At 35.7% G+C, this 12,614-nt stretch overlaps 1 protein-coding gene across 8 annotated transcripts in view; it reads left to right on the top strand.

Moving 5' to 3' along the window:
- Positions 1–12,614, top strand: part of VPS13B (vacuolar protein sorting 13 homolog B) — a 915,182-nt gene that overhangs the window by 671,286 nt on the left and 231,282 nt on the right. For all 8 annotated transcript variants that reach the window (XM_049854597.1, XM_049854595.1, XM_049854593.1 and 5 more), the window contains one exon: positions 7,938–8,628. In XM_049854597.1, the coding sequence (XP_049710554.1) occupies positions 7,938–8,628 (691 nt within the window). The remainder of the gene's footprint in view (positions 1–7,937; positions 8,629–12,614) is intronic.

The following is a 12,614-nucleotide window of genomic DNA, read 5'->3' as shown; positions in this document are numbered from 1 at the left end:
TGCCTCACTCACTTGATTTTCTGGGGACTATGGCATAAAAAAAAAAAAAAAAATTTTTATGGCATGATTCACGAATGACTAAAAATTTTTTTTTATGGCATGATTCACGAATGACTCCGTGTCTTAGCCCCATTTCTCTGTTCCCCAAGTGTTTGCCTAGAATGAGGCCTAAGCCTAGCCCCAGAATACCATTTCTACTGCTTTCAGAGCCTGGAAAATTATCTTCATTCTTGTAGTTGCTCAAACCAAAAAACTTCAAATCATTATTTACTTCTGTCTTTGTCTCATAGTACCCAACATCCAGTCCATCATCAACTACTATGTGTGTGTGTGAGAAGTGTATATATATATAATTTTGCTTATTGTCTGATCCCTACTAGAATGTAAACTTCACGAAAGACAGGTACTTTATTTCTGCTGTATCCCAGTCAGTGCCTACAGCACAGTACATGCTTAATAAGAATGTGTCGAATGAATGAATGTGAAATAAAATTTCATTCTAACAGTTTGATAATAACAAATTTCATTCTAAGAGTTTGACATTGGCCCAGTCTTCAGGAAGCTCGAGAAACATTTTATCCAAATAAAACAAATATAACTAAAGTTCAAACATTAACCATACTTAACCAAATGTTACCTGAAAATAATGCTATAAAAAAATAGAAACTGTTTATTCCTTAATTGGTTTAGAGAGGTATCAGTAAGTTTTAAAGGCTAAGAGCATTCGTCTTTAATGGTACTAATTTGGTAATACTATTGTGATTGCCCAAAATTTAGCATTAACAAAAGATATTCTGATAGTAAGAGCAGCAAGTAATCCTACCAGTTGTAATGAAAATTTATTTTTTAATTCATAGTTATTTGAGAAAGACTTCTCAAGAGTTTCAAGACTTGATTACTACTTTAATGTCTGTAGGGTGAGGTTTAATATTTGGGAGGAGAAAATTTACATATTCTTTTTAACTTTTAAACATTAAGCAGTCCTGTGTAAGACAGGGAATATCCAAGCTTAAGATGTAGGTTGAATTTCTTAGAACAGCTATAATTACTTGGGACATACCAGCAAATGAAAATTTACTGGGGAGGTGGGGCTAACTGCTATTTGTTAGGAGTATATGCCTGATTTAGAGAATACTTTAAATTTCCAAGGATTGAAGGAAGAAAATAATCAAAGCAGCTTGTGTGGGAGGTCATTTTGGCTTAGTGATGATTTTTATGAAGTAGCAGAGAAGAACAAAATTCTTCTGATGGAAAAGAATAATCACCTGCAGGGCATGAACAGATGTTTTCCTCTAACATCTTGACCATTTAGCATTTCAAGTCTTGGATTATAAATTTTTTAAGGTATTGCCAACGTGACACAGGGAAAGAATCAATATGTGGCTTTAGTTCAATTTGGATTTGATCTGCCATCCTTAAGTTAAAGGATGGCTAATAAAAGTTTGCAAATGACCCTCTATTCTGTAATATCTTAAACGATTAAAGAAAAATAAGGTACATAGTAGAGAATACTGAGATTCAGGTTTACTTTGAAGAGAATCTACAGTTAACTGAATCAGGTTTGTTTAGACTTAGTAAGGAGAGTATATAATAATGAAAAGCAGTTCAATATGTTTGTTAAATAACTAAATTCTGTTAGACAATAAAATCCAGCTACTAGATAAAGTTAATTGTGGGTATACTTGAACCATTTTCATTATTTTTCAACTTGTACTGAATATAGGAGAAAATTTCATTTTAAAAGCATGTTCTTTTCTTGCTTAATTTCCATAAACCCTACATAGTTTCTTTGAAGGGGTATGTATAGGCGATAAAATAATCAAATAAGGATTTGTAAAGATTTTTTTGTCCAAAGGAATTTTTCCAAGTTCACACTCTAGTTTTCTTATCAGAAAATTCAGTTCATAGATGCAAGGGGAGGCCCACTGAGATAGTTAAGCACATTCTACTTCTGCATTACTGCACAAGCTATATGCAAGCTTTTCTGTGATTCTTAAGAGAATGCATAGGCTCGGTAAACCTTCATCTGCTTCAGGGTCAGGGCTGATTCAATCTTACGAGAAGTTTATGAGAATGGCTGATGTGATACAGTTGTTTCCAGTAAAATCAGAGTAGCTCTAAGGAGCCAATCTAAGTCAGTCTCTGAGTAAAGTTCTATGAGAAACAGACTCCAACTCAGACACAATTGTAAACCCTGATATAATGAGGACTTGCAGCTGATTTAATCCTATTGAAAATCTAAGCAGCCGTGGGACAAAATGGTTTCCAGATTGACATCAGTGGAATGAACTTTGAATTTCATCAATATGAAGAGTAGTTACCTGGTACACACGGTAGCCACTTTTAAGAATTAGCATTGTGGCCATTTTAAAGCAGGTCGTTGTTTCTGATGTAGAGACATCTGTTTTAGTTGAGGCCCAAGTTCCCGGAATGTGTCAAGTTTTATTTTTTAAAAAACTGAATTCATTACAAGAAGCAAACAAGTCAAGTTAAACTCTGAAGCTAGTATAAATCAACCAGATCTAGTCTCCTTGAACAAAAATGACCAACCTATTTCAGTTTTATATGCGAGAGACATAGAGACAGAATGAGAGTAGATGAAAACTTGCTTCTGAGTTAAGACCCTCTGTGCAAAATTTTGCCTGGAACTAATTTTTTTTCATGAACTTAGAAGCCCTTGGAAATAAGGTTATGCTGTGAAATCATATATGTATAAAGGGAAATTGAGACACATAAGCCTGAAGGTCAACACTGCAGGTAAAATCTCAGTAGGTAGGATTTGAACTTGCCTGTGTGTGTAGGTCAGTGTATACTGTTTTCAGATTTTCATGTTGAAATAGGCATTGATTCTGATATAGCTATTATAGTGAGTTTACCACTACTCCTGGTCCTTTCTTGTGATTTACAACTTAAACTAGAACAATAGACCAAACACAGACTGCAGTAAAACACAACCTTGACTGAACTATCTCCATGCTTTTATTGCAGTTAGTGCTGGTCTTTAAATGTGAATATTTATACTGATACTTAGCAGTAGTGGCCTCATACTGTTACTTCAAAGAGCCGGAAAAGTAACTTCATGAAAGGGAAAACTTGAAATTATAGTACTCTTTACCATTCTATCTGTTAAGCAGTGATGGGTATCATTAGTTCTGCTCTTTTGCATAATTACTGCAGTATTGTGAAAACCTTTTTTTTGCCATTCAACTGGGAACAATTATGTGGGATCTTGTATAACATTAGGTTTAGAGAAGTAAAATATAAAAAGCCCTTGTTTTCTAGCACTCTGTATCCGTAGTACCCAAGTATATACAATGCTTGTTCCAGTTTGTTTTCTTAAATCGAAAACTGATTGGAGACACTGAAGGAGATGTTTTGTAATGAAGTCAATTTAGTCTTTACATTACTTTTTTATTTAATTTAATGTGCTAAGATAAATTTCACCTAGCACATCACTGGGTTGAGATGGTAATTCATCCAAAAATGATAAAAGTTTGTGAAGTATAACAGTGACATCATTGGAAATTTGAGATATTAACATTTTTTTGTTGTTTCCTTGATTAATTTACATGGTTGGAATAGAGTATTTCTGATTGTTACAAAAATGTGCTATTTATGTAAAGTTTCCAGTGTAAACTATCATTGTGTTAAAGGCATACAACAGCCTCTCCCAACAGCACCAGTCCACCCCATCCCAAAGCAAGATAGAAGTGTTTGCAAATGTTTAGACAATAAGACACATAATGTTTTCAAGTTATAAAAGTTCTCCTTTGTAATTCCAGTGTGTGAAACCATTATAATACTGTAACCAATTTTTTTTTTTTCACTCTATTTGATTTCATAAGAAAGACAAGATGTTTACTTCTTTGAAAACAGAACTGCATTTTAGCGAGGGGGATAAAATTAGGATTAATGTCACAGCAATATACAGATGTGATTGTCACTTTGATTTTGTGGTTTCACAGTTGACTTTTTCATAATTTCTATGATGTGAAAAATGACCTCATGATTGACAAAAGATATTTTGATCAAAGTTAAAATATGACTGTTACATGTTAGAAATATTACTCCGGAGTTGCTGTTATATAACCATAACTATGATTTAAAAAAAACAAACAAACCCAGTGCCGTCAAGTTGATTCCGACTCGTAGCGACCCTATAGGACAGAGTAGAACTGCCCCATAGAGCTTCCAAGGAGCGCCTGGCGGATTTGAACTGCCGACCCTTTGGTTAGCAGCTGTAGCACTTAACCACTATGCCACCGGGGTTTCCAATAAGAAGGTGGAAAATGTGTGGATATGCTTAAGTTTGGTGTACAATTAAGTTTTCCTTAAAAAGACAAAGAAATTAAAGGAAATAATGTTATGGAGTAGATGCTGAATTGCCTTGTCAGCCATTAAAAGAAAAATTATTTGTTTTGGTCCTTGTTAATTCTCAAAAGGTTGATTTTCACAGATTCTTCTTGAAAAAATATCCGTTTGTAATATTTTTATTAATGAGGCTGACTTTTGGATGTGCTCATAAAATGTTGATAGAATTGAACAAGACGTTTCAATCAAGCTTACCTTCCCCCATTCCAAAATGCTACGTAAGAACATCTAATTAGTTTCATTTGAAATTATTTTAATACATTCTTTGGTATTGTCCCCTTCCACAGTGTGGTTTTAACTACTACTCCTGAAATACTGTGACTCTTAGTCTCTTATCAGACTCCAGGGTAAGCTAATAAACTTACCTATCCCCATGCATTAAAAGGAGGAATTAGTTGCAGTTCCCTAGCTACTAGTACAGCTTTCAGCACCTTTTCCAGGGTGGCTAATATCTGTACCATATATAGCTGTGAAAGAATGGGAAAATGCGCTGAAATGATGTAAGAAGTAAACTATCAACTTGACATGTTTTCCTAGCTATTGAAAACCTTCTCATATTGAAACCTATTGATAGTGAAACTGTAGAATTCCTCTGATTTAAGTACCATCTGGTTGTGCTCAAACCTTTAAAGCTGTTATCTCTGCATAAAATTTCATAGTCCTGTGCTTTTTTCTTCACCAAACTATCCATTTTTAAGCCACAAATATTTTTCCAGCTCTTTCAGATTTTATCTAAAAGTATATTTTAACAGTATTTAAATAGTTCTTAAACAATAACAATTTATCTTGATAGATGGCATGCTGTGTTTTTTTTTTTTTTTTCATTTTAATTAGCCATTGTGGAACTAAATTCCCTTTTGTTTTAGTCCTTTGAATATTGTTTAATTATAGTTATCATGCCAGATATCTTAAAGGTTATTTTACCAATACAGTTTCATTTAACATAAGCCATATGGAATCAATAGCCCAGTTTCCTAAAGTGAATGCTTGGAAAATCTTACATTCATATGTTAAGAGTACACATCCTTTCCTCATTAGTTGGAAAGTACGGGGACTTTGGCACAGGTTCTGTGTGGAAGCATTGTGCAGCTTTTATATGGACTTTGTTTTTGGCCTTTGATGACACTGTTTAGAATAGGAAGTATCTAATAAGTAAAGCATTTTGTCTCAAGTGCTGCCAGTGTGTTTAATATATGCCTGGAGGTCTGAAACATTATCTTCTTCACTACAGTAATATGCATTTAATTCTCTGAAAGCAGAAGGTCGAACTTTTAAAAGGGACGCAAAGTACATTTTCAAACAGAATAATTCAAAACATATGGAATAGGGGACCAGAGTAATGTACAGTTGGTTTTTATGGTTTAATGATGATCATGTTAATGCACACCAGTAGCTAATTAAAGAAAACTTTTATTGTTCATTTTAAATGAGTTAGGTAAAGAGTGGGAGAGCTGATGTAACAGCACCGTCCAGAGATGCATGCTTCTGCTGCATTCACAGAAAGCTGATATTGACATTTTTGACAACTTAAATTGTTAGTCTCCTTGGACAGTAATAAAGCAAAAGTTATTTTCAGAGTTATTACATTGTGAACTTTTTTTTTTCCCACAAAGGAGTGGTAAATTGATGCCCAGGTTTACGGCCTAGCACACATAAGTAACTGTAAAATTTTTTCAGTGGCAGGCCAGATACTCTTGACTGCGTAGATGAATCTGCAGCAGATTGGTGACAGACCAGTGAGTTTTTAAATATGTCTCAAAAATCATCAGCTTATTTATTTCAGTTCTATAAATAGTTTGGAAAAGTAGAAAAATGGAGGTAATCTTGACTTTTAACCCAGTTTTAAGAATTAAGTTTTCTAGTACTGGGAAAGTTGTACTTTTTTGTTCAATGGGAGTCAGAGTCTTTCATCTCTGGGTCATTGGTTCAAATTCCATTTGGCTTTTTAGTAACTAGAATTAGTTACCATCTGACTTCTGTTCAGTAACTCTTGTGACCCGAGCTGATAGCTGCCCCTGTCCCTGCTGGTTATTTATATCTCAAGATCACACCACTTGACATTCAAGAGAGTCTAATGTGGCAATCTCAACACATCATAAGGCTGGACATGAAATTTCTTTATCTTTCTCTACAGGTGGTTTGTTTTTCCATGTTAACACATACAGGGAACACTTAATTCACTTTAAAGAAGGAGAGACTAGATTTTTTAAATATAAATCTGTAAATCAGAAGAATATATAGTACTCTCTGCATAGAAAGTATAGTGTCATGTAGTTAATTGTGGTTGTCTTTCCCGACTGAGAGAGTAAAAATACTATATAAAGCTTGAGCTCTTGCTTTGAGTTTGCCATGGAACTCAAAGGATTTTTTTTTTTTTTTTTAGTTTTTCTGCATACAAATATTTAGCTTGTAATACCTCAAGATGTGGGCAGTGAATCCTACACTGCTTAAGTACCTGACTTTATTACTTTTTCGCATGTTTATTTGAGAATTCCAAGTTGGTAATGGATTTGGAGGTATATTTGAAATTTTTGTTGATAAAAATTTCCTTAATTATGTTTATTTTACTAAATGCTTTGTTAAATTTGTGCATTCATTTATTCAGTCAGCATGTAGTTATTAAGCTTTATCATGTGACAAGCAGTATAAAAAGTATTCTGGAAATACTAACATGGTATTCCCCATAGCCAGCTAGCTGTCTGACCTTGGATTTATTGATTAATCTCTTTAAGCCTCAGTTTCCTTAGCTGTAAAATCAGGGTAACAGTACCCCCCTCACAGGGTTGGAATACCTAAGAAATAGAAACAACAAATCAAACCGAAGGTCTTGGAGTTGTGCTGCCTGGGTGATCGTAACTTACTGCCACCAAGATTTTCTTTGTTCCCTACACATAGACTCTCATTGGATGGGAAGTTTTGAGAACAAGTGACGTTTAGTGCATAAAGGAAAAATCCACCTTCAAGGACTTTGATTACTTACATTTTACTTGATCACTTACAATTACCTCGTTTCAAGCATCTTTTTGAGTGGCATAGATTTAGTTTACTTTTCTTTGTCCATCATAATTTAGGACTGCTGAATTTTCCTTCTCTTTCATACTCTCCAAAAACCTATAAATCAGTTTCATAGTAACAAGAGTAACGACATAGTGTAAACTGCTCCTACCTAAAATATAATTTCAACTAATAGTAATCATGATTTGGAAAGATTTCATTGTACCACTTGGAATATCATGGTAAAGAATACTAATATAATTCTTTAAAGAGGCATATCTGTCTATAACTTTGTATTACTGCAAAGAAAGTCTGACATTAAAAAGTCTCCTATAATAGCAGAAGTGCATATTTTGATGCTTTTTTGTCAGGTATTTCCTTGCCGTTTTAAGGTGAAAAAAACTTTTTTTTTTTTTTTGGAGTGGACACCTACTTTGTTTTTTGTGTTTAGTCTATTACAAGTTACCCAACACATTTTTTTAATTCCCTTTTAACAACATGTTTGTATACCATTGTTTCTACAATAGAACTTGCAGTGTAACCAGTTTGAAATATTTTATTTTTCCTTATAGATCTCTAAACAAGAACAGAAAAAAATGGATACATTTGATGGAGGCGTGGCTGAAACCTCATCTCGGTACAGTGGTGCCCAGGATAGTGGAATTGGCAGCGACAGTGTGAAAATCAGAATTGTGCAAATAGAGCAGCACAGTGGTACCAGTCAACATCGCATTGCCCGTCCCTCACGCCAGTCATCAATAGTAAAAAATCTAAATTTTATTCCTTTTGACATATTTATTACTGCCAGTAGAATCTCACTGATGACCTATTCTTGTACAGCCTTACCCAAATCTAAGTCACAAGAACAGAAGGATAATGAAAAAACAGGCAAGAGTTCATTAAATCTCCTGGCAGTTGATTCAGAAGATGTCTCTAAGCCCAGCCAGACGTGTATTTCCACAATGACAGCAGAAGATCTCTTAAGCAGTAGCATTTCTTTCCCATTAGGGAAAAAAATGGGAGTTCTCTCTCTTGAAAGTCTTCATGCATCCACAAGGTCATCTGCTAGACAAGCACTTGGTGTAACTATCGTTCGGCAGCCTGGACGGAGAGGAACCGGTGATTTACAACTTGAACCTTTCCTGTACCTTATTGTTTCCCAGCCTTCCTTACTGCTGAGTTGCCACCACAGAAAGCAGCGTGTGGAAGTATCCATTTTTGATGCTGTGCTTAAAGGGGTAGCCTCTGATTACAAATGTACAGGTAAGAGCTTTCAAACAACTACCGTGACATTAGTGTCTTCTTCCCAAAGTTTCAAGATCAGTTAAGCAGAAAACAGTTGGCAGACCAGACAAGTCACCTTTCCTTTACGGAATATGCGAGGTTCATGTACCATGCTGAATCATGCTTAAGTAAATACATGTTTGAAATGTATTGAGATTTAGCCTTAAGTGTTCTTACTGTACCTCAGAAGATTATTTTATTTTTTTTCAGGAGCCCCTGAAGCAGGGACTCTATCTTGGCTATATAACTGCTTAACAATTTCCAATGATTTGGAAAGCTTAGCTTTTTTTTTTCTTTTAATATTAATGGCCTATATATATGCTTTCCATGTTAATGCAGCTGTTCATGTTAAAAAAAAAAAAACTCCTAGAAGATATTTTGGTATTGTTTTTGATCTTATCTTCCTATAACAACATAATATTAAATGTAATTGAGAAGGTTTATTAATAAAGTAAGATGATTTAAAGATTTTTATATACTTACAATGAATACATTTATTAGTGGTCTTAGCCAACTGGTTCTTCCTGCCCCATCCATACTTTCCTTATAACCAGCATCCTGTATTGCAATAATTATATGGAATTTCTGAAGCATGTTGCTTGTTGACACCAGGAAAGTGAGCAGAGGTTCAGATTTAGGACATACTGGCTCCTAAGTAACAAAGGCCAATGGAAGGGAAGGAGAAACAAGGTATGAAGGAGTCTCCTTTTCACTGAGTTAATTTAGAAATGGATAGTTGGCAGGAAAGGTTGGAAAGTGTAGCTGAGTCATCTAAGACTCAGAATTCAAAGAGGGCCCTGGGAAGCCCAGTTATAATTCAGGTATTTTCTTGATGGCAGGTAGTCCCACCTGTAGTAGATGGAAACCAGCAGGGAGGCATTTGGAGAAGTGGTCTAATCTGAAAGTCAGGCTTGTTCACTCTTGGCATTAAGGAGAAGCATTTTACGTATCAGGAACATAGACGATAAGTGGCAGGTGTAGGGATCAGCGTTCAGGCCAAGGAAGGAGGATCAAAGGAGCCCTAGGCCCTTGCTGAGGTTTAGCGCAAGTCCTCTGCCTTAGAAGGGGATAACTGACCAGTTGCTAAGGAAGAATGACTTAGACTTACTTTCTAGACTGCCTGCTGGCCCTCCAGTGGTATGCTGAAGCTGGCCCATAGCGGCTCACGAGAGCCGGCTATTACCGTTTCAGGAACTTTTGGAAGGCAGTTATTAAGCCATTGGTAGCTCGAAATCAGTCATGGTGGGTATATTTGTACCTCAGAAATTAAAATTAATCTTTTTCTATATAAGGTAACTCAAGTGGTAGCCAGTCTGTAGCACTTTTAACTTACACGTCCATCTCAATGTTTGCTACATTTCAGCATTTCAGACATGCCTGAGGTTATTATGGAGTTACTGGGATTTCTTTTTTGATTGTAAAAAAAAAAATTCAAGCACAACTTGGCTTGCAATTTTTTGTTTTCTATGCAAGTCATAAACTGTTATTATTCTTGTTAGGTACCATTGAATCAGTTTCAACTGTATAGCAACTCTATATAAAACAGAACGAGACACCACCCAGTCCTGTGCCATCCTCACAATTGTTGCTATGTTTGAGCCTATTGTTGCAGCCACCGTATCAGTCCAACTCATTGAGGGTCTTCCTTTTTTTCAGTGACCCTCTACTATACAAACATGATGTCCTTCTCCAGGGACTGGTTTCTCCTGATAACATGTCCAAAGTTCATGAGAAGAAGTCTCACCATCCTGCCTTCTAAGGAGCATTCTGGCTGTACTTCTTCCAAGGCAGATTTGTTTGTTCTTGTGGTAGTCCGTGGTATATTCGGTATTCTTTGCCCACCCCATAATTCAAAGGCATCATTTCTTCTCTGGTCTTCCTTATTCATTGTCCAGCTTTTGCATGCACATGAGCGATTGAAAATACCATGGCTTGGGTCAGGTGCACCTTATTCCTCAAGGTTATGTCTTTGCCTTTTAACACTTTAAAAAGAGGTCTTCTGCAGCAGATTTTCCCAGTGCAATATATCATTTAATTTCTTGACTTCTGCTTCCCTGGGCATTGATTGTGGATCTAAATAAAATGAAATCCTTGACAACTTCAATATTTTTTCCATTTAATATGATGTTGCTTATTGGTCCAGCTGTGAGGATTTTTGTTTTCTTTATGTAGAGCTGTAATCCATACTGAAGGCTGTAGTCTTTGATCTTCATCAGTAAGTGCTTCAAGTCCTCTTCACTCTCAGCAAGCAAGGTTGTGTCATCTGCATATCATGGGTTGTTTAATGAGCCTTCCTCCAGCTCTGATGCTGTGTTCTTCATATAGTCCAGCTATATGAACCATTATTACATGTGTTCATGTTCCTTTGTATGGAACACAAAGTAAACAAAGGATTTTGTTTCATTCTTTAAAAAGACTTCTCATGTTAAAGGTTAATTTTCAAAATGTAAAATCATAATTCTAATATAAGTATAAAATGAACATGTCCCAGAGATTTAACTTAGCTCATTAATTAATGAGGGGACCAGTGAGAATGTTGTGAAAGAACCCATGCATAGGAGATCTTTAAGGCCCTGGCTATCTCAGACATTTTGATTCTGTGATTCATTGGAGCTCTAAAAATAGTCGGAGCCACTTGATTATTAACATCATTTAATATTAAAGCATGGCTCTGAGTGATTCTAGAAAGATTGAAATATTTTTGCCATTAAAGTATGAAGATTTGGTTTTATTTGACACATCCAAGAGACTGTAATGAAGAGCTGAAAGCAAATACAAAAATCCTCTGAGCATTGTTGGATAAGGGTATAATATCTCAAGGTGGCTACTTTAAATTAGTCAGCATGCCTTTAAAATCACTCTTACTCTTCTGTTTTGTATAATTAGTTTGGTTTATTCTTTTACAATGAAATTTTTATTCCTATTGTGCTTTCATTTCCACATTCAGAGAGTCTTTGGAAATAGTTACATATTTATTCAGTTTGAATATCGGCTGTTTATCAGACTAGTACAAGATGCTGAGGAACCAGAATAAATAAGACCCAGTTTCTGCTTTCAGATACTTCTCTTCATTTAATAATCATACTTATGACTAAAGATGAAAGTTTAGAACAATGTAAAGGTGATTGACATGTAGGGCTGTGAAATACTTCAATAAATTAAGTAAGAAACTGTAATTTTTAAATCCAGAGAAGCAGTTTAAAAAAGCTAGTATCAGTTATAGGGATAGTTTAAGGACAACTGCTTGGATACAGAGGAGAGAAATAGGACTATTGTGATGGTTAAGATTGTGTGTCAACTTGGTGGGCCATGATTCTCAGTGTTTATATGTGATCAGTCCCAGATTCACTCCCATGAATCTGCTGTGAGTAGCCAGTCGGTTGAAGGGGAGTTTCCTTGGGAGTGTGGCCTATATCCGAATGTAAGCAGATGTTCTGGCTTTTTACTGGCTCTGGATCCTGCTACTGCCTCCTGTTGTCTGACCTCCAGTTCTTGGGACTTGAACTATCAGTTTATTTGCCCATCTTGAGATTCCTCAATCATCATAGCCTGTGAGCGGAAGTTGGGGTTGCCAACCCCTGCAGCTACGTGAATCAGGAGAAACCTTGCTGTCTTACCTGCCAGTCTTGGAATCCATCAATCTTCACAGCCTGTGAGCAGGAGCCCTGCTTCCTGACCTGGCAATGTTGGGTTCGCCAGCTCCTGTGGCTACATGAATCCAGAGAAGCCTCCATCCTGATCCACAGACTTGGAACATTCCAGCCTCTACAATCACATGAGCCATTTCCTTGATATAAATCTCTCTATATGTATATTTATATGGTTTACTGGTTTTTGCTTCTCTAGAGAACCCAGCCTAAGACAACTATCCTTTAAATTATTATTATTTGTTATTAGTATCAGCTCTAGCTGTAATTAAAAATAGTTTTTAGTATTCTGTTTTAATTTATCTATTGGCCTTTTGG

The sequence above is a fragment of the Elephas maximus genome, chromosome 15 (genome assembly GCF_024166365.1).
Source record: "Elephas maximus indicus isolate mEleMax1 chromosome 15, mEleMax1 primary haplotype, whole genome shotgun sequence".
NCBI classification, from domain to species: Eukaryota; Metazoa; Chordata; class Mammalia; order Proboscidea; family Elephantidae; genus Elephas; species Elephas maximus.
This window is presented reverse-complemented; position numbering and strand designations above follow the sequence as displayed.